We start from the raw sequence: 23,534 nt of genomic DNA, 5'->3' as shown, positions 1-23,534 counted from the left end.
AAAAAAAGGTAGAGTCACAGGAAGACTGGAATAAGGAGATCTGGATTCAAGTCTTTCTCTGCTACTGTCTATTCTCTGTGACATTAGTCTAGACAGGGTAAGATAAACCTTGGGGCCTCAAGTTTCTGTGTTATGAAAGTGGGGAAGGGGTAAAGGCAGAGGTAGGGATGGGAGAGGCAGTAGGAGGGCCGAGACTATTATGTCATGCTTGCTGTTTCTGTGACTTACAAAAGAACTTCTGGACTGTAACACACTCATAAATTAAAACACCTTACACATATGTTTTAGTTTTCTGTTCTTTAACTATCACTGTCCCTGTCGCTGTAACCCTCTTTATCTTTTGCAAAACTTTTAGACTAAAATAAGATTTCTTTGAAAAGAGAATACATGACAAGAACATTTCTCCTGGATGTCATTCTGCATGTGTCCCCCCAGGAATCTGCAGCTTGCTGTGTTCTAATACTGCAAGGTGCCACGTTTTGCCAAAATACGCAGAAGGATAAAGTTGAAACAAGTGCTAATTAAAGTCAATACACCTGAGGTTGGCTCTGGAGAAAACTAATAAGCCCAAATGGTGTTAAGAAAGCACCTTGGGTAATTAAGAGAGAAATCATAAACTAAGTATGAAATGGAGTCATAGCACCAATCGTGAAAAGCTACTTGCCTGACAATGTTTATTAATACTTTGCACATCTTAAGTTTACTGCTCTTTAAATTTGATGTGCTGACACTTCTCTCTGTTTCACAGGCCCACTGACTGGGAAGCCTTCACACATGTGAAGGCTTCTCAAAACATCACTGTAGACGAGATAGGGATAAGGCCACAGCAATAGGAACAAACTCAAAAATAATTCAGTGACTACAATCAAATGGGGTTGATTTATGGCTTGACCTCAACAGGCAAGAGGTTTTTATCAGTAGCTGAAAACCTGATCCTCGATTCTGTCCTATGAATGAACTGGATAAAGGCATAGAGGACATGCTCATCACGTCAAGTAAACCACTGTCCCCAGCCACAGGGGCTAGTCCAGTGCCTTTTCTGTCCTAGATATTTGCTGTTATTTTTGGAACTGGAAAAGAAAAGTTCCTGTCCTTCTTAAAAACAAAAGAACATACACAGAAGACTCCGGGTTTTTGTGAACTTAGATGATGATGATGATGATGATGCTTAGTAGTAGATAGTAGCATGATAGACAGTAGTCAGGTACTTTGCCAAGTGCTATAAGTAGAATATCTCATTAAATCCTCACATTAACCATATAGAAAGGCCCTATTATTTCCATTTTACAGATGAGGAAACTAAAGTATAGAGATTAAGACACATGTCCAATGTACTATCCGTATCTCTGCTTTACCCATGAAAATGTAATTCAATAGGATGAGAACATCCATCAACTAAGCTAGTGCAATTCAGCCTTTGTCTCCAAAAGACTAGTGCCTTGAGCAAGGAAGGTAACAGGCCCACGCTGATTGGTCAGACCCATTATGAAGCACTGATTTCATTTCTAGGACAGAGACAGACAGAAACGGTATCATCCAGACCATAAAAGATATGGAGAAGGGACACATCAGAGGAGAGATGAGGCAGACAAGAGTTAACTGAATTTTAAAATGTTGAGGTTACAAGCAGAGAAAATCAACCCAATGGATAGGAGGTAGAGGGAGACGAGTTCAACATGAAAGAGGTCATTTTGAGAGAAGATGTAAGATGTGATGGTGTGATCTTGGCCATTATTAATACTCAAGTACAAGCCGGCAAACCATCCTCAGGGACCTCAGGAGGACATTCATGCACTAGACACATGGTTGAGCTGGATGGCCCTTCATGTGTGTAGCAGGCACCCCGTTACCTCCCCAAAGATGTCCAGGTCCTAATCCTGGGAACCTGTGAATAGATTACTTTACACGGCAAAAGGGACTTCGCAGATGTGATTAAGCTGACAATCTTGAGATGGGGAGATTTTCTTTGATTATCAGGGTGGGCTCAATATAATTACAAAGGTCCTTATAAGAGGGAGGCAGAAGGTCAGGGTCAGAGAAGGGGATATGATGAGAGAAGCAGAGGTTGAATGATGTTGGGCCATGAGCCAAGGAGTACAGGGAGTCTCCAGAAGCTGGCAAAGACAAGAAAATGCATTCTCCTTTAGAGAATGCATCAGAAGAAATGCAGCCCTGCTGACACCCTGATATTAGCCCAGTGAGACTCATGCAAACTTCTGATCTCCGGAACTGTAAAATAGTACATTTCTACATTGTTTTAAGCCACCCCATTTGTGACGATTTGTTACAGTAGCCATGGGAAACTAATATAATATGCCATCCACACCTAGGCTTCTACTACTTCAGGATACCTTCAGGGCAGCGGTGGAGGGGGGAGGGGCAGGGTAAGGGATAGGGGCAAGATTCACAAGTAACAGGAAATCAAGGCAGATCACACACAGGGAAAACTTATGCATGGGATGAAAAATTAACGTTGGATTTCTCACATAGAGTACACTTCAGTAAAACATATCTGTTCTCATTTTTGTTTTGCTTTATTTTAAAAGAATACTCTGAGATGTTAAACTTTTGAGGGGGTAGCTTTTTAATTTGTTTATGACTATCAAGCAAGCAATGGCAAATGATACAACAGCAGCCATGAAGGACTTTCCAGACAGTGGTGCACAAAGACAGGAGCAGGGATGGGCTGCCCTTCATAATCTAGGACAACGCATGCATTTCTGGTAGCGCCTGTTAGGGAAATCCTACACCCTTGGGCAAGTGGGGCATGTAAGCTTCATCATTTAGGGGCAGCAGCCTCTTCCCCAATGTGATCTGGGGCTGGGATCCAACCTCAGGGTGACATGCCTCCCCCTCTCTTTGGTCACTGTGGCATTCCTTGGGTGAAAGACCACCACTCCTTGGTGGCATGATCAGGGGTTCAGATCTAAGCAGAGTAGTTGCACCTATATGATATGGAGGTCCAGTGACTTGGACTGGGGCGTGGTGAGCTTTGGTTAGATTTAGGATATATTTTTAGGGAATATCAAATAAAGCAGGGTCCCACTTGCTTTCTCCAAAAGAAGGATTATTTGAGGCAATTCCATCTGGTGATGTACATGTCTCTATCAGTAAGTGGTAAATAATAATATATATATTTAAAAGAATAAAATTATATATCTTCTTAGATGGGAGGCAAACATCTCTACAACATTCTTCTTACCCCAGTCTTATAAATCACTATCTAGTCAAATTTGACCAAATAGAAATTTGACTTATTTGGACTATTGCCTAAAGACCAAAGGAAAAGGAGGCTTACTCTGGAAAATACTTGTAAAATAAACTTAAACAAATCTGGAAATCACTATCACAGCTACTACTGCTGGCAACCATGTGAAACATAGGCTCTGTTCATCGTTTTCAGTGCGAGCCTCTAGCCTCCAAATCTCAACCCTTCCCTCCCCTATCAGTCCACCACTTTTCCTTAATTCTTTTTAGGATTAGGAACTGCCAAGATGTATTAAAAGTGAATGCACTGGAAGGTATTAATTAGGTGTTCCTTAACAAAGAGGGATAGTTTTACCGGTTGATATGTGACAACAAGTCTCCAGGAGAGAGGGTACAGGTAGGGAAGATAAAGTAGGGAGACCATGATGATTGCCTAGAAAGAAGCATTAACTCAGAATACGAATGGACCCTTAGGGTGGGAGGAGGACACCGCCTCACCTCCCATGACATTCTTGACACATCAGCCAGCTTTGTTCCAAAGCGTCTGGTGGATGGAAACTTAGTCCTTCCTGATATTCAGCAACGGCTCGAGCTCTGCTTTGTACAGTCTGTTAAGACATTTAGAGCTTGGCTGTCCAATCCCATAACGACTGCCACATGTGGCAACTGAGTCCTTGAAATGTGACTTGGCTGGAAAGAGATGTGCTGTAACGTATAGTAGTTACCAGCCTTCAAAGACTTAGGTTGAAATAGTGTAAAATAACTCATTATGAGTTTTTTATATGGATTACCTATTAAAACGATATTTTGGATGCACTGGGTTAAATAAAATATATTGTTAAAATTAATTTCATCTTTCTTCCTACTTTTTTTAAATGGTTACTAGAAAAGTTAAAATTACATTTGTGGCTCGCACTGTATTTCAGCTGGAGAGCACTGACTGAAACATTTTCACTGCCCTCCCTCTCATGGGCTCAGAGGCCAGACCATGGAACTTTCTGTAGAGTTATTTGGTTCGTAGGTGGCAGTGATGGAGCTTCACAGAGGGTAACTTTCCTTCTTTGGAAACTGGGTACTCTAAGAAATAAAGTGCTGAATGACTGAGCCTTAGCAACAGGAAGGGTTCAGAGGACTTCGTGACAGGCCGAAAGCACATGGGCAGGTAGTCTCCTTATACCAGGTGACATTCCCGAGACCAGCCCATGCAAAAGCCAGACCAAGGGGAGAATCTCTGTCTACACGGTTTTCCCATCCCAAATAGAGTTTAGCATTGATGACATTCTGTGATCCTCAAGAAGAGTTTTGTGTACGTTCCTGTTAGTGTCAGGACCACAGATAATTCATTCTGCAGAAAGGCAGTAACTAAGTTAATGAAGGTCCTGTAGGTATAAACACGTGCTTCACCCATCCTGACCCCTATTCACAATACTAACTCTGAAGGACAAGTCTAGAAAAACAAAAGGAAAACAAACCAAAAAACCCATCATCCTAGCAGACTGTCAATATAACACTGGGATCAGAAATGCTGTTCACATATATTCTCTTATTGAAAATTCAGCTCAAGTTTTCATCAGAGCCACCAGTGAGAATTAACTGACAAGTCAAAATTCTAAAAAATAACAAAGGAAAACAAAACAATGGCTGTTATGTTTTCCAATGTAAAACATTCCATTGAGTTGTAAAGGTGCTTTCAGCTGTTTAAGCTAATACACACATCCTTCCCTTCTCCATCTAATTTGAAAGACTCAGAAGCCAAAGAAGAAAAAATGAGAGAAGAAAAAGAAGAAAGTGCTTTAAAAAAAATCTCTTGCAGTCTTGGGCACTGCAGACATGTGTCTGGGAGGACCGATTCCCTGGTCAGCATGAACCTCGCCATAACGTGGTGTGGGAAAGGGACAGAAGTGAGACTTATTCCACAGAAAGCTCATTTTCATCATTAAAGCCAGACAAGAGCTGCATGAGCACAGCACACCCCAGACAATTATTCAGCCAGTGAAGTGTCATGTTGCTTAATATTTTTCCATTTCTCAATGATGCTGCTCAAAGACCAAGCTGAGGAATTCTTTTAGCAGCTGGCTGCATTCTGTTCTAAAATATGCTTTTTATATTAGATTTACCCATCAATTTGCTTCCCAGTGGGATGAAATCTTTTTCTTTTTTGTTAAAGAGGAAATACCAGCTATTTATAGCAACTGAACGAAATAATGAATGGTTGCAAGAGCCACTGAATAACATGCCACCAAGTAAACCGTGCTGTAAACAGTCATTTTCGACGATAGTTAACAGAAGATGCTCAGGCAGACTGGGTCCCTAAGCTAGGTCAGGCCATCTCAGGAAACTTTCCAGGCTGTTCTCTTAGGCTTTCCTGCATGAATGCATTTCCGTCAGGAGATCACAAAATGCCGCGACAGTCAATGCCAGTCAGTTTCTGCATCATGTTAGGTCTTTATGGACAACAGTCCTACCATCAGTCTCATAACTGGGCCAGAGGCCTGTCAGATGCAACTTCCATTGCTTGCTTTTTACACATGGGATTTAAACAGTGATTTAAAGGACCTCATTTCTAAAAATACTGTTGACAACTTGAGACTATTTGGTCTTTCTATTTTTTTTTTTCTTGGTTGTGGAAAGTAGGATGTAGAGCCCTGAGAAAGACTTACTTGGCATTTACTTCGTTGGTGTGAATCTCCTTAACTTCTACCATTTCCACTCAGAAACGAACACTTTTTTGGAGTCTCTTTTGGTTGCTAATATAGATCTGATTTATATATACAAATAGAACTAGGAGATGCATACAAATACATATGGCGTTTGCATATGGCTGCTTATTTATATACACACATACATACATATCTCTGGTGGAAAAATCCTCCAAAAAAGGCTAACCATTGCTTAATAACTGTTCTTGCCAAAACCTGTAAGGATTTCCCCTAAGTGACTTCAATAACACTTCCCACCAGAGGTAAAATATTTTCTGGATTCAACTTCAGTTTTCCTATTATGGCCATAATGAAATGCAACCATGACCTCCACAAGTTATCCACCCTAATATAATAAAAATGTAAAGATTTTTTTAAAAAGGAATTAAATATCTAATTTTATTCTTAAGCATGGCCCATTTGAACTCTTTGAAGCTGACAATCTGAAAAACTTCTCAAGCGTCAAAAGCAGACAAAGTAGCCATATTTCATCATGTAGTGCATCCCAAGTCACTTACCAGGCATAATAATATTAGAAAAACCCAACTTCCGGGTAATGGAGACTCCATGAGAAAATACTGATGAGTATTCCCTTCTGATTTGTTCAATGTCTCCATGCAAGAGTTGTAGGGAAACCGCTAAACCTAAAACAAAGGAGACCAGAGTTAAAAAAAGGACAGAAACAGCATGAACAGAAACTGAAATTGTTTCAACAAGCCCAAATCTATGGTATCATTGTTTTAAACTGACAATTAATATTCAGACAAAATTAATGGAATCTATAAGACAAATATCTAGAGAACACTTTTCCAACTTGACTACCTGAGTTTTTCCACTTACAAAGAAGGTTCCAAGAAGCTAGAAAAAACCTGAACAGAACACTAAGAAGAAGGGGAAGTCTGGCTTCCAGTCCCATCACCACTTCTCCAGCACCCTGCCAGACAGAAACACCCCTGCACCAACCTCATCCTAGCAAATGGCAGGGGCTGTCCAGCCCTGGAAGATATTGATCTTAAAAAGGGAGTTCTAATTTCTTTAAAACTCTATAAGGCCTGTGAATAATTACTAATCAAATGTCATAAACATGGACACAAAGCTAAACACATAAAAATTCAAGGATCTTAAGGATATTCAGAGATTTTTAAAAAAAATTTAAGAAAGGTGATTGTAATAAAACCAACATTATATTCTTAATATTATATACAGTAGAAACTCATAATCACATTATTTTCTACTGAGCAGAATTGAGCAGGATGCAGGCCACTTTGATAAACAAGAGGGAATTTAGTCAGTAAAAGAGTAAAATTAAATTTTTTTGTTACCCCAATTATACTGACATTACCACAGCGGGATATACTGAGGACATTGAATGATACGCTTTTCATACCTTATTCTCCCAACTCTAGCTATAGGAAAAAATTAATGTCCTATCTTTTTGAATACTTATGTTTGCCTATTTCCAACATGCTGTTTCTCTTTCAGTCTTTTAATTTCCTGTTTCTTTTTTCCTCTATTATTTTAAAACGAAAAAGATAAAAAAAAAAAAAGTCCCTCACTTACATTAGTGATAGAAAATGATACCAGTCAAAGGTGACTTATCTTTTTAAAAACTTTCAATCATCATTAACCTGAATTCAATTTTAAAATGAATTTGGATGGTGGATCAAGGGAATGATAAATCTGTACTCCAAAGATCCTCCATCTACATCATTACTTATTACCCTTTTCACTCAGTTACATACATACTATGGTGCAAGTAGTCACTCCCAATTCCTAATGCACAGCACTACAATGTTATCTGCAAACATACACCATAAGCGTGGCAACAATCATGCTGGGATGCAACAGAAATGCAAGACATTTGCCATGCACGTAGATTGGAATCTTCCTTTCACTTGTCTTCAGTAAAATGAAGAAACAAACAACAACAAAAGTAGTGTTTTGTTGGTTTGTTTGCTTCCTTTTCAATAGAGTAGGTAAATCATCAGGAAAATTTGTTTTTTTAAAAAAGTACTAGGCTCGGAAAGAAGACGGAGCCTTTCCTGGGGTTAGAATCTGACCTAGATGAGGCATACCCAAAAAGGCAATGACATAAGAAAAGAAGGGCAGGATGTGGCTGCATCACTGTGTCCTCTGGTGTATGGATCTAATAGAATGCCGGTGTCAGAAAGTCGTGAGCATTAGATTAAATCTGGCAGGCACTCAGGAACTTTAATTAAATCTTCATCCTATTTTCACCTAACTATCCTTTAGCTCCCTCCCCGCCCCCAGCCCACACGAGATGGATGACTGAGGGTGATAGAGTGGAGGAGCGTCAGTCCTCCGATAGCCACATGGAATGAAGCAGGGGAGAATGAGTCATCTGGATGGTTGGATGCGGACAACTTGGATGTGGTACTACTGGTTCCTTTTAAAACCCAGAGGCTGGTGAATGAAGATAAACTAACACATGTTATAATCCATCTGTCCCAGCAGCTATTTCTTCCTGACTCACGCTCTCCCGGTACCCCCACCTCATTACTGGTGTCTCTGTTCTCCTCCTACTTCTGTCCTTTTGCCTTCAAAACACTCACCCACACTGTCATCATCAATATGAACATCAGCAGAAGCTGATGTTTGTAGAATAGCAGTGTGTGCCAGACACAGTACGTAACAACCATCCCTCTGCTGGGTAGAACACTGTTCTAGTACCCCAGGACACTATAAGCAATGCTTTCACATAGAGAATCACAAGCACTAAACAAAATTCTTGAGGTCCTGTGATGTTTTGCAAGGACAGATCATTTTACTAGAACTTCTCATCAAAGGACCTGATCAGAGATACTAGCAACCTTATGTGGTACGTACAATGTAAGAAAAGAACTAAACAGTAATGAAAAAACAAAGAGATCATGCTATTCAGGGTAGAGACTGGAGGAAGAAAATTGACCAGAATTCTTGTTTTGCTCTATTGGAGCCAGAATTCATTTAACCATCAGTGATTTATTTTATTTTATTTTTTACATAAGTTGAATACAGAGGATAAGACAATGAGAAAAGAAAGGCATTCAATCAATGTGGATTCTAAAGACAATTAAACATAGGAAATAGAGAATAAATATGTTTTGTGGAAAGACAGATAGATGTAAGCATGAACAAAGAAATGCATCAATGTTCTCGAGGATAGAGAGGACCCAAGGAGAAGACAACAGACAGAAAGGAGCCAGCTAATGGATAAGGGAAGGCAATGAGGAAGTGACAGGGGGAAAACAGACAAAACAGTAGAGGGGAAAAAGGAAAATTAGGCATTCAACAGTTGAATGAATTCTAAAATTTAGTTAGAAGATATGGTAGTTTTCAATCTGAAGGTTTAGAAAGATATAGATGAAAGCCCCAGGCATAATGATTTCATTTGTCTGGACTACTGATATCAATTTGGAGGGGAAGGTATTGTTGAGGTGACCCAATTTCTTCAGAATGAAGAACTCACCGAGAATCAAGAACTGGAAAGGTCAAGTGGGCCAAGGGCTTGACCACAATGTACTTGGCTCTTCCCAAATCATCAATTCAATTTCCATTAAAAAACCACAACACTTAACAAAGAAACATCAAAGAGGGGGTGTACTTTCAGTAAGACAAAGAAACATGACATAGTAGTGAATCTACAGGGACCAGCCCACCAAGAGCCACTGCAATACTATTTATTTTTCAATCAGGGAAACTCCTGTTTTTACAGTGGTTCTTAAATATCTCGACTAAAATGAACAGGTTGGCTAAATGACTCACTAGACAATAACAAATAATGTATGAAGACAAAGAAACTATTCTTCACTACAAAGGGGAGACTTATCAAATATTCGCCCATTCCAATGACCTGAGAATTACTCCTATCCTTTCAGGAGTGTAGCTTATGATACAGGGTATGTTCACAGTGCAGTATTTTCCTTCCTATTCTCTTTCTTGTCATACAACTTCACTGTCCTCGCCTTAGCTGTTACATCTGGGGCTGGAACAACTTCTAAAATTTTATCTGGACACTTTAACTTACTCCTTCCGCAATTCAAACTGTCCACTTTGGGCCAGGCAGCAACTTCCAGCTTGAGTGGAAGGTGGAGGGTGAGAAATAAGGGTGTACACAATAGGCTCTCTGCTCCAAACAAGCTGATCATCCAATAATGAAAGTAAGACACACATACGTAAGTAGAATATGAAGCAGCAAGGGTTAAGTTCATGATAGGAATATTAAAATAAGGAAAAATTATGACTGATTGAGGGAATTTGAAAGTGCAGGGAAGATTTTTTTTTTTAAACTGGGAGTTACGACAACCAATAAGCTAAAAAATTAGGTTAAATTTTTAATTTCACAAAATAGATCAATAATGTTCCACAATCAATTTTTTTTCTGGCTGTTAATATAAATCCCCAAAATGAAATGGCTAAGGGGGAAATGTTCCTCTTATTAGAAGAAACAATCATGAAACAAAACTTTTAAAAATCAGTCTAGATGTTTAAGACCCAATTACAAAGATTTGATATCTAATTTTAAACAGAGGCGTAGTCATTAATTAATCTAGAGTCACAAAACAACAGTTTTTCATGATTAAACTCAGCTTACGGAGCAGAACTACAGGAAAGAAAGGCTTGGTATCTGTTAAACCAAATGTGGTTGATTTTTTGGTAACTCTAACTTCTTAGGAATCGGAGCTAACTCACTCTATGATTCTTTTTAAATTCATGAAATTCTGCACTTTTACATAAAAAAAGGCAAGCACAGCATGATTTATTAAGTAGCAGGCAAAATTAAGTTTAGACTAGATCAGCCATTTTGCCACCAATGAACCAACTAACACCTAACTGCAAATGTATAGCAACACAAAAATGGAAAATAGTGACAAATATATTTGATAAATACATGTTGTGATTAAGTGTGCAGTTTAAGAAGTCTATCATACAGCATCATGACCCTGTCTCAGTGTTAACTCCTCTGTGCTTTGGTTTCCACATCTGTAAAATAAAGATGATAATGACACCAACTCCATAAAATACTTTAGGCAATACCTGGTATAAAGGAAGTGCTCAAAAATGTTAGCAGCTGCTACTACAACTACCACTGCCACTGTTGTTATATCACATTATCCTTTCTCTTTTCAGTTGTGCTCATTTGGTATTTAAGCAGTACACTAATTTTCCTTACATGACTTCTTCTTTAAAACAATTTTAGAAATTCTATTTAGTTCTTTCTAACCACTAGAAGCTAAGCACCAAGAGGACAAAGATTTGTATTTGCTTTCTTAAATGCTATATTACTAGTGCCTTGAATAATGCAGACATACAGATGTTCAATATTTTTTTGATGCATGAATTTGAAACTCTCCTTGTTCATTTTTTCATGGTTTCTTTTTCATTATGAACCTATTTTTCTACCTTTTATTTAGTCTTTTCCTGATAGTTTATTATCTGAACTTCTAGGAGATATAGCTTAGAGAATATACAAGTAATGCTTAGAAGTAAGTCCTCTAATACTGGGCTTGAAAGAACTGTTCTCTGTTTTAAAAAGGTGATGAGGGTACATGATTCTCTGGTGAGATAGAAACTCCAAGCTTAAGCCACTGAATTTAAATTAACTCAGTAGTTTGGAAAAATCCATAGCTATGAAATCCAAGGTAAGTAACTGGTCCCAGTTGAGTAGCCTGAAAACAGTAAATGTATAATCATTCCATACTGCCACTTTCACACCCACGGTGCATAGGATTCCTATGAAAAAAAGCAACACCCACTGAAGTTGAGTCACAATAAAATGATAGTAAAAACACAATCAATCGTGAAATAATCAGCAATGAGGGAGAGGGAGCAGATATAACAAATCATGTCTTGACTTCCATGAGACATTTAAAACTTAAGCCCCCAGTCATCAGGGCCTATATTCACACCCCCCTTCCCTGTTGGAGTGCTTACTTGAGTGTTTACACTTCTGGTATGGAGCTCCCTCTTAATGTCAGCAAGATGTCCCTTCCTTTCTTTGAAGCTTCATTTGCTATTTCTTACCATGTCTTAGTTGTAATTTACCCAGCAGTTTTACATGTTTGAAGGGGAGATTACAAGAGTCAGTCTACCATGTTTCAAAAGCCAATTTATTTTAAAATCCTTGAAATCCCTATTGTTTTACAATAACACAAGCAGTCTTTGAAGAATATATACTAGTGTGTCTTCAGTGCACAATTAAAATGTAATTGTAAATGGGTAAATTAATTAACTGAGCAAAAATTTACTCTACTTATATAGTATTTAAGAACTATCAATCTCATCAATATTTAATTCAAAAACTGTCCTTTGCTTCAAAAAATTTGCAAATGTTCCAAATTAAAGTATAAAATAAAGTCACAATATTGATTAAATAACTGACTTAAATGTAAAAAGTACTTAACATTACACAATTACATTTTTCTTTTTAATTCTCCTGAGTTTCTATACAAGTATAGAAGAAAAATGGTAGAATATTAAAGTATATGTTCTAAAAATACATGTGCTAAAAACATCTGAGCTAAGAATAGATGCACTAATAGTGCAAAAATATTTTCACAAGTGGGATATCCAAAGGTCACATTATAAACCCAAACTAATAACGAACAAATCCCTGAAGTGACGTATGGGGGAGGAAACAAAGAATACATTTGGCATATATCTATTAATCCTTACTCATTTAATTTTCTCAATCAGAATTTTCATGAAGTTTGATGATCAAACTGAAATGGTCTTTTCTTTCCATTTTCAGCATTTAAAAATATCCACATGCTAAGAAAAGACCAAAAAAATTGCTTCATTTACTTTTTCTCAAAATAAAGTGTCAAATAGAGAACGCTGAATTAGGCTCTTTATCTCAACTCAGCCAGAATATTCTAAAGTTTAAGAAAACTCATTTTAGAAAATGGGAGTATTTGAACAAGACTAAAAAGATTTGAAAAAAAATCATTATATATAACATGCAAAATCTAAATGAAAAAAGGCAGGGAATAATTTATCAAAGAAGGTCATTTTTTTAAAGAACAGAGTAGGGAGAGGACACACAAAATACAGCATGGAGTTGTGAGCAAAGACAGAAACACATAGAATGGGTAAAAGAAATGTCTTTGCCCTGTTTTGTTTTGAAATCACTGAGATCTTCTGATTCCTAGTAAAATTATTGAAGGCTGTATCACTAGTTCGATTTCTAATAAAACTATCATAAAGGCATTCACTTCTGGGGTATGAACATTTACAGTATCACAACTCTGTGTGGCTACTAATACCACAATCCAAAGAGGGTTATGTTGGGCTGAAGGCAGAATGTAGGGAGAGGCAATGAAACGGAGACTGGGCCAGATTTTGGAAGCTTGCCTTGCAACACCACAGGAAGGGGCCAAGCTGGCATCACAAGTTGATGAATCAATAAAACTTCAAATGGGGCGTGAGATGAAGAACAGATTTTTATTTGGGAAAGAGGATTCTGGCAGTACAACAGAGGAAGATTTGGCAGGATACATATTACGGATAAATTTAACAGTCTAGGTGAGAATTAGAGAGGGATTAAACTTAATATCATAGGTAATTATAGAGCATGAGAACTTCAGCAATTATCGTGAGCACACAGAGACTGTGAAAGTAAACCTACATTCTAAAACCAGTCTCTTCCATTCAATCCCCAAACAATTTCTTCATCTTTTTTCCACTTTTATTAATTAATACTGCAATTCTGAATCTATAGGTTCCAAACCTTTGAAAAATCTTTGATATCTTTCTTTGATGTCCTCAATAAACTGTCCCAAGTTTTATTCCAAAATGACAATCTCAGCTGCTTTTTATTTTGTTAATGTGGCAAAATTCATTAAAAAGCTCACACTCTCCCTTAATAATCCCATTTCTAAGGTTTTTAAAAAAATTTTTATTGTAGTTGATTTACAATGTTGTGTTAGTTTCAGGTGTACAGCAAAGTGAATCAGTTATACATATACATATATCCACACACTTTTTAGACTCTTTTCCCATATAGGCCATTAAGAGTATTGAGTAGAATTCCCTGTGCTATATAGTAGGTTCTTATTAGTCCTATTTTATATACAGTAGTGTGTATATGCCAATCCCAATCTCCCAATTTATCCCTTCCCCACTCTAAGGTTTTATTTTAAAGACATATTCCAAAATACAGCAGACGTTCCACACATTATTACTTATAAATGTGAAAAACTCCAAAGCCTTTAAGAGTACAACAGTGAGGGTTGGACACATAAATTAGGGCCTTAAATCTCAAAGCTAGGAAAATAATGCAACCTCCTTAGGACACAGTAAATTGTTTTACCTTCTAATTTTTTTTTTTCCTATTTGGTACTAGGAAACCAAAGAAACAAACTTGAGGCAAACAACTGATAATTGTGTTTTCTATTCATTTGTGAAACAGATACTGAGTGCCTGATAAACACTGGGCAACTTTAAATTTAACTAAACGTAAAAAAAATTTTTAAAGTAGTACATGCATACATACAAAAGGTTCTATTATGGAGGAAAATGTACTTCCCTACCTCAGTTACTGAGTTCTGTTTACTAGAATTAATCAATGTTTACAACTTCTTGAGTATCCTACCACAGTTTTCCTCTTTTAATTGTGATAACTGTTATAAAGAAGATAAACAAGAGACTGAGATAAAAATAATAAAGGCAAAGTGGTTATAGAAGGCATTTCTGAGAGAGTAACATTCAAGCTTGGAAACAGAAAAAAACGGCAATGCAAAAGATGGGGAGACGGGAGAGGGGAAAGACAGCAGAAGAGTTAGACGTGGCGATCACCTTCCTCCCCACAGATACATCAGAAATACATCTACATGTGGAACAACGCCTACAGAACACCTACTGAACGCTGGAAGAAGACCTCAGACCTCCCAAAAGGCAAGACACTCCCCACGTACCAGGGTAGGGCAAAAAAAGAAAAACGGAGACAAAAGAATAGGGACGGGACCTGAACCAGTGGGAAGAAGCCGTGAAGGAGGAAAGGTTTCCACACACCAGAAGCCCCTTCGCGGGCGGAGGCTGCGGGTGGCAGAGGCGGGAAGCTTAAGAGCCGCGGACGAGAGCACAGTCACAGGGGAGCGGAGGGCAAAGAGGAGAGATTCCCGCACAGAGGATCGGTGCTGACCAGCACTCACCAGCCCGAGAGGCTTGTCTGCTCACCGGCCGGGGTGGGTGGGGTTGGGAGCTGAGGCTCCGGCTTCGGTCAGAGCGCAGGGAGAGGACTGGCGGCGTGAACACAGCCTACAGGGGGTTAGTGTACCACGGCTAGCCAGGAGGGAGTCCGGGGAAAAGTCTGGACCTGCCGAAGAGGCAAGAGACTTTTTCTTCCCCCTTTGTTTCCTGGTGTGAGAGGAGGGGATTAAGAGCGCTGCTTAAAGGAGCTCCAGAAATGGGCACGAGCCGCGGCTAACAGCGCGAACCCCAGAGACGGGCATGAGATGCTAAGGCTGCTGCTGCCACCACCAAGAAGCCTGTGTGCGAGCACAGGTCACTCTCCACACCTCCCTTCCGGAGAGCCTGTACAGCCCGCCACTGCCAGGGTCCCGGGATGCAGGGACAACTCCTCCGGGAGAACGCACGGAGCACCTCAGGTTGGTGCAACGTCATGCCGGCCTCTGCCGCTGCAGGCTCGCCCCGCACTCTGTGGCCCTCCCTCCCCGTGGCTTGAGTGAGCCAGAGCCCCTGAAGCGGCTGCTCCTTTAACCACGTCCTGTCTGAGCAAAGAACAAACTCCCTCTGACGACCTACACGCAGAGGCGATGCCAAATCCAAAGCTGAACCCCGGGAGCTGTGCGAACAAAGAAGAGAAAGGGAAATCTCTCCCAGTAGCCTCAGGAGCAGTGGATTAAATCTCCACAATCAACTTGATGTACCCTGTATCTGTGGAATACCTGAATAGACAACGAATCATCCCAAATTGAGGAGGTGGACTCTGAGAGCAAGATTTATTATTTTTTCCCCTTTTCCTCTTTTTGTGAGTGTGTATGTGTATGCTTCTGTGTGAGATTTTGTCTGTATAGCTGTGCTTTCACCATTTGTTGTAGGGTTCTATCCGTCTGCTTATTTTTGTTGTTGTAGTTGTTTTTTTTACTTAAAAATTTTTTTTCTTAATATTTTTTAATTTTAATAACTTGATTTTACCTTATTTATTTTCTTTTATCCTCTTTCTTTCTTTCCTTCTTCCTTCCTTCCTTCCTTTCTTTCCTTCTTTCTTTCTACTTTTTCTCCCTTTTATTCTGGGCCGTGTGGATGAAAGGCTCTTGGTGCTGCAGCCAGGAGTCAGTGCTGTGCCTCTGAGGTGGGAGAGCCAACTTCAGGACACTGGTCCACAAGAGACCTCCCAGCTCCACATAATAACAAATGGCAAAAATCTCCCAGAGATTTCCATCTCAACACAAGCACCTAGCTTTACTCAACGACCAGCAAGCTACAGTGCTGGACACCCTATGCCAAACAACTAGCAAGACAGGAACACAACGCCACCCATCAGCAGAGAGGGTGCCTAAAATCATAATAAGGCCACAGACACCCCAAAACACACCACCAGACGTGGACCTGCCCACCAGAAAGACAAAATCCAGCCTCATGCACCAGAACACAGGCATTAGTCCCCTCCACCAAGAACCCTACACAACCCACTGAACCAACTTTAGCCACTGGGGACAGACACCAAAAACAACAGGAACAACGAAACTGCAGCCTGCAAAAAGGAGACCCCAAACACAGTAAGATAAGCAAAATGAGAAGACAGAAAAACACACAGCAGATGAAAGAGCAAGATAAAAACCCACCAGACCTAACAAATGTAGAGGAAATAGGCAGTCTACCTGAAAAATAATTCAGAACAATGATAGTAAATATGATCCAAAATCTTGGAAATACAATAGAGAAAATGCAAGGAACATGTAACAAGGACCTAGAAGAACTAAAGATGAAACAAGCACGATGAACAACACAATAAATGAAATTAAAAATACTCTAGAAGGGATCAACAGCAGAATAACTGAGGCAGAAGAACGGATAAGTGACCTGGAAGATAAAACAGTGGAAATAACTACTGCAGAGCAGAATAAAGAAAAAAGAATGAAAAGAACTGAGGACAGTCTCGGAGACCTCTGGGACAACATTAAACACACCAACATTCGAATTATAGGGGTCCCAGAAGAAGAGAAAAAGAAAGGGACTGAGAAAATCTTTGAAGAGATTATAGTTGAAAACTTCCCTAATATGGGAAATAGTTAATCAAGTCCAGGAAACACAGAGAGTCCCATACAGGATAAATCCAAGGAGAAATAGGCCAAGACACATATTAATCAAACTGTCAAAAATTAAATACAAAGAAAGCATATTAAAAGCAGCAAGGGAAAAACAACAAATAACACACAAGGGAATCCCCATAAGGTTAACAGCTGATCTCTCAGCAGAAACTCTGCAAGCCAGAAGGGACTCGCAGGACATATTTAAAGTGATGAAGGAGAAAAACTTACAACCAAGATTACTCTACCCAGCAAGGATATCATTCAGATTTGATGGAGAAATTAAAACCTTTACAGACAAGCAAAAGCTGAGAGAGTTCAGCACTACCAAACCAGCTTTACAACAAATGCTAAAGGATATTCCCTAGGCAAGAAACACAAGAGAAGGAAAGGGCCTATAATATCAAACACAAAACAATTAAGAAAATGGGAATAGGAACATACATATCAATAATAACCTTAAATGTAAATGGATTAAATGCCCCCACAAAAAGACAGAGACTGGCTGAATGGATACAAAAACAATACCCATATATATGCTGTCTACAAGAGACCCACTTCAGACCTAGAGACACATACAGACTGAAAGTGAGGGGATGGAAAAAGATATTCCATGCAAAGGGAAACCAAAAGAAAGCTGGAGTAGCAATTCTCATATCAGACAAAATAGACTTTAAAATAAAGACTCTTAGAAGAGACAAAGAAGGACACTACATAATGATCAAGGGATCGATCCAAGAAGAAGATATAACAATTGAAAATATTTATGCACCTAACATAGGAGCACCTCAATACATAAGGCAAATACTAACAGCCATAAAAGGGGAAATCGACAGTAACACATTCATAGTAGGAGACTTTAACACCCCACTTTCACCAATGGACAGATCACCCAAAATGAAAATAAATAAGGAAACATGAGCTATAAATGATACATTAAACAAGATGGACTTAATTGATATTTATAGGGCATTCCATCCAAAAACAAGAGAATACACATTTTTCTCAAGTGCTCATGGAACATTCCCCAGGACAGATCATATCTTGGGTCACAAATAAAGCCTTGGTAAATTTAAGAAAACTGAAATTATATCAAGTATCTTTTCCAACAACAATGCTATGAGACTAGATATCAATTACAGGAAAAGATCTGTAAAAAATACAAACACATGGAGGCTAAACAATACACTACTTAATAACGAAGTGATCACTGAAGAAGTCAAACAGGAAATGAAAAAATACCTAGAAACAAATGACAATGAAGACATGATGACCCAAAACCTATGGGATGCAGCAAAAACAGTTCTAAGAGGGAAGTTTATAGTAATACAATCCTACCTTAAGTAATAGGAAACAGCTCGAATAAATAACCTAACCTTGCACCTAAAGCAATTAGAGAAAGAAGAAGAAAAAAACCCCAAAGTTAGCAGAAGGAAAGAAATCATAAAGATCAGATCAGAAATAAATGAAAAAGAAATGAAGGAAACGATAGCAAAGATCAATAAAACTAAAAGCTGGTTCTTTGAGAGGATAAACAAAATTGATAAACCATTAGCCAGACTCATCAAGAAAAAAAGGGAGAAGACCCAAATCAATAGAATTAGAAACGAAAAAGGAGAAGTAACAACTGACACAGTAGAAATACAAAAGATCATGAGAGATTACTACAAGCAACTCTATGCCAAGAAAATGGACAACCTGGAAGAAATGGACAAATTCTTAGAAATGCACAACCTGCCAAGACTGAATCAGGAAGAAATAGAAAATATGAACAGACCAATCACAAGCACTGAAATTGAAACTGTGATTAAAAATCTTCCAACAAACAAAAGCCCAGGACCAGATGGCTTCACAGGCGAATTCTATCACACATTTAGAGAAGAGCTAACACCTATCCTTCTCAAATTCTTCCAAAATATAGCAGAGGGAGGAACAGTTCCAAACTCATTCTACGAGGCCACCATCACCCTGATACCAAAACCAGACAAGGATGTCACAAAGAAAGAAAACTACAGGCCAATATCACTGATGAACATAGATGCAAAAATCCTCAACAAAATACTAGCAAACAGAATCCAACAGCACATTAAAAGGATCATACACCATGATCAAATGGGGTTTATTCCAGGAATGCAAGGATTCTTCAATATACGCAAATCAATCAATGTGATACACCATATTAACAAATTGAAGGAGAAAAACCATATGATCATCTCAATAGATGCAGAGAAAGCTTTCGACAAAATTCAACACCCATTTATGATAAAAACCCTCCAGAAAGTAGGCACAGAGGGAACTTTCCTCAACATAATAAAGGCCATATATGACAAACCCACAGCCAACATGGTCCTCAATGGTGAAAAACTGAAAGCATTTCCACTAAGATCAGGAACAAAACAAGGCTGCCCACTCTCACCACTCTTATTCAATATAGTTTAGGAAGTTAAGCCACAGCAATCAGAGAAGAAAAGGAAATAAAAGGAATCCAAATCAGAAGAGAAGAAGTAAAGCTGTCACCGTTTGCAGATGACATGATACTATACATAGAGAATCCTAAAGATCCTAGCAGAAAACTACTAGAGCTAATCAATGAATTCGGTAAAGTAGCAGGATACAAAATTAATGCACAGAAATCTCTGGCATTCCTACACACTAATGATGAAAAATCTGAAAGCGAAATCAAGAAATCACTCCCATTTACCATTGCAACAAAAAGAATATAAAATATCTAGGAAGAAACCTACCTAAGGAGACAAATGACCTATATGCAGAAAATTGTAAGACACTGATGAAAGAAATTAAAGATGATACAAACAGATGGAGAGATATACCATGTTCTTGCATTGGAAGAATCAACATTGTGAAAATGACTCTGCTACCCAAAGCAATCTACAGATTCAATGCAATCCCTATCAAACCACCACTGGCATTTTTCACAGAATTTGAACAAAACATTTCACAATTTGTATGGAAACACAAAAGACCCCGAATAGCCAAAGCAGTCTTGAGAACGAAAAACGGAGCTGGGGGAATCAGGCTCCCTGACTGCAGACTATACTACAAAGCTACAGTAATCAAGACAGTATGGTACTGGCACAAAAACAGAAAGATAGATGAATGGAACAGGATAGAAAGACCAGACATAAACCCACGCACATATGGTCACCTTATTTTTGATAAAGGAGGCAGGAATGTATAGTGGAGAAAGGACATTCTCTTCAGTAAGTGGTGCTGGGAAAACTGGACAGCTACATGTAAAAGTATGAGGGTAGATCACTCCCTAACACCATACACAAAAATAAGCTCAAAATGGATTAAAGACCTAAAGGTAAGGCCAGAAACTATCAAACTCTTAGAGGAAAACATAGGCAGAACACTCTATGACATAAATCACAGCAAGATCCTTTTTGACCCACCTCCTAGTGAAATGGAAATAAAAACAAAAATAAACAAATAGGACCTAATGAAACTGCAAAGGTTTTGCACAGCAAAGGAAACCATAAACAAGACAAAAAGACAACCCTCAGAATGGGAGAAAATATTTGCAAATGAAGCAACTGACAAAGGATTAATCTCCAAAATTTACAAGCAGCTCATGCAGCTCAATAACAAAAACACAAACAACCCAATCCAAAAATGGGCAGAAGACCTAAATACACATTTCTCCAAAGAAGATATACAGACTGCCAACAAACACATGAAAGAATGCTCAGCATCATTAATCATTAGAGAAATGTAAATCAAAACTACAATGAGATATCTCACACCAGTCAGAATGGCCATCATCAAAAAATCTAGAAACAATAAATGCTGGAGAGGGTGTGGAGAAAAGGGAACACTCTTGCACTGCTGGTGGGAATGTGAATTGGTACAGCCACTATGGAGAACAGTATGGAGGTTCCTCAAAAAACTACAAATAGAACTACCATATGACCCAGCAATCCCACTACTGGGCATATACCCTGAGAAAACCATAATTCAAAAAGAGTCATGTACCAAAATGTTCATTGCAGCTCTATTTACAATAGCCCGGAGATGGAAACAACCTAAGTGCCCATCATCAGATGAATAGATAAAGAAGATGTGGCACATATATACAATGGAATATTACTCAGCCATAAAAAGAAACGAAATTGAACTATTTGTAATGAGGTGGGTGGACCCAGAGTCTGTCATACAGAGTGAAGTAAGTCAGAAAAAAAAGACAAATACCGTATGCTAACACATATGTATGGAATTTAAGAAAATAAAATGTCATGAAGAACCTAAGGGTAAGACAGGAGTAAAGACAGAGACCTACTAGAGAACAGACTTGAGGATACGGGGAGGGGGAAGGGTAAGCTGTGATAAAGTGAGAGAGTGGCATGGACATATATACACTACCAAACGTAAAATAGGTAGCTAGTGGGAAGCAGCTGCATAGCACAGGGAGATCAGCTCGGTGCTTTGTGACCACCTAGAGGGGTGGGATAGGGAGCGTGGGAGGGAGGGAGACACAAGAGGGAAGAGATATGGGAACATATGTATATGTATAACTGATTCACTTTGTTATAAAGCAGAAACTAACACACCATTGTAAAGCATTTATACTCCAATAAAGATATAAAAAATAGGGCTTCCCTGGTGGTGCAGTGGTTGAGAGTCTGCCTGCCGATGCAGGGGACACGGGTTCGTGCCCCGTTCCGGGAAGATCCCACATGCCACGGAGCGGCTGGGCCCATGAGCCATGGCCACTGAGCCTGCGTGTTAGGAGCCTCTGCTCCGCAGCGGGAGAGGCCACAACAGTGAGAGGCCGGTGTACCGAAAAAAAAAAAAAAAAAGATGTAAATAAATAAATAAATAAATGAAAACAGTTTAGTAAGGGATAAAAAAAAAGATGGGGAGACGATGCACCAGGAAGAGAAAAGAGCCCGTGCAAAGGTCCCACAACAGGAAAGAGCTTGGGGTGACGGAGAAAGTGGAGGAAGGCCACTGTGTCTGAAGCAAGAGGAGTCAAATGAGGCTGGAGGGGAGGCAGGAAATAAAAGCAGCAGTCACAGGAGCCATAATTAATTACTCTTATTCTAAATGCAACCAGAAGCCATTGGAGAATTTTAAGTAAAGGAAACATGATCCAATTTGTGTTTTAAGAAAGTATTCTTAGGGTTGCCTGGAAAACGGGATTGGAAAGAGGAAGAGTGACACTGATGAGTCATTGAGCTTCTTGGATGTGTAGATTAACGTTTTCATCAAATTTGGAAAGTTTTTTGTCAATATTTAAAAAAATATGTTTCCTGCTCCTTTCTCTCTCTCCTTTCCTTCTGGTAGTCTAATTTTATACATGTTGGTGTGCCTGGTGGGATTTTTCTGAGGTTCTGTTCATTTTTGTTTTCTTTCTTTTCTGAGAAAAAACACTTTGCCCCCCAAAATCTCCACTGTTTTCAAGAGTTCCTGTAGGCTTAAATTTCTGCAGACTCTGTTTCAAATAAAATCATTTTCGTTCAGCAGAGCTTGTGAGTTTTCTCTCTTTATACATGGCCTCTTCCCTGGGCCAAGTCTCTGACCCACTGCTCCAGAGCTGGATGTGGGTCCATTCTTTAGAGTGACACCTCTGATTTATGAGCCAGTGCTAGGCTGGGCCAGTAACCTCTGGTCTCTTCCTGTGGAACCTCTACCCAGTATGTGAGCTGGGGCAAGGTCAATTGATGCCCCCATATTCTTGGCTTGCTATGTCTACAATGGAGCCCCTGCCGTATGAGTGGGGTGGGGTGGTAGAAGGGAGCCCCCAACCTCTTAGCCACTTTTGCCAGGAATTCAGCCTCTGCAACTCAGACCTAATGGAGATGAGAAACACTGGAGGCCTTCAGCTTTTGGTCAGATACAGTAGCCCTTGATTGAGAGCTGAGGGGAGAAGCAGCCCCATCTTCTTGGCCACAAGTGCCTAGAGGAGAACTTCCATCACACTGAGCAGGGGCAGGTGGGAGGGAGGAAGTGGACTGTGACACAAGTGTCACCCACTCTCTCTGTTCTTATCAAGATTTGGTATTATTCTTTTTTGTTGTTTTTAACATTTTTATTGGAGTAAAATTGCTTTACAGTGGTGTGTTAGTTTCTGCTTTATAACACAGTGAATCAGCTATACATGTACATATATCCCAAAAATATGGAACGCTTCACGAATTTGCGTGTCATCCTTGTGCAGGGGCCATGCTAATCTCCTCTGTATCGTTCCAATTTTTAGTATATGTGCTGCCGAAACGAGCATAAGATTTAGTATTATTCTTGAATAAGTATTTCTTCATTTGCTGTATGTGCTTAACATTTTTTTCAGACTTTAATGCTTTTTAAAAATATGATCTTTGGGCTTCCCTGGTGG

The 23,534-nt window shown here is 39.2% G+C and overlaps 1 protein-coding gene and 1 non-coding gene across 2 annotated transcripts in view; both read right to left on the bottom strand.

Moving 5' to 3' along the window:
- Positions 1 to 23,534, bottom strand: part of DOCK4 (dedicator of cytokinesis 4) — a 501,134-nt gene that overhangs the window by 175,470 nt on the left and 302,130 nt on the right. The window contains 1 exon segment of the mRNA XM_032643431.1: positions 6,425 to 6,550. Within this exon segment, the coding sequence (XP_032499322.1) occupies positions 6,425 to 6,550 (126 nt within the window).
- LOC116759945 lies at positions 23,316 to 23,421 on the bottom strand. Its single transcript, XR_004351606.1, has one exon. It is a non-coding gene; the product is annotated as a U6 spliceosomal RNA (small nuclear RNA).

The sequence above is a fragment of the Phocoena sinus genome, chromosome 9 (assembly GCF_008692025.1).
Source record: "Phocoena sinus isolate mPhoSin1 chromosome 9, mPhoSin1.pri, whole genome shotgun sequence".
In the NCBI taxonomy this organism is placed as follows: Eukaryota; Metazoa; Chordata; class Mammalia; order Artiodactyla; family Phocoenidae; genus Phocoena; species Phocoena sinus.
This window is presented reverse-complemented; position numbering and strand designations above follow the sequence as displayed.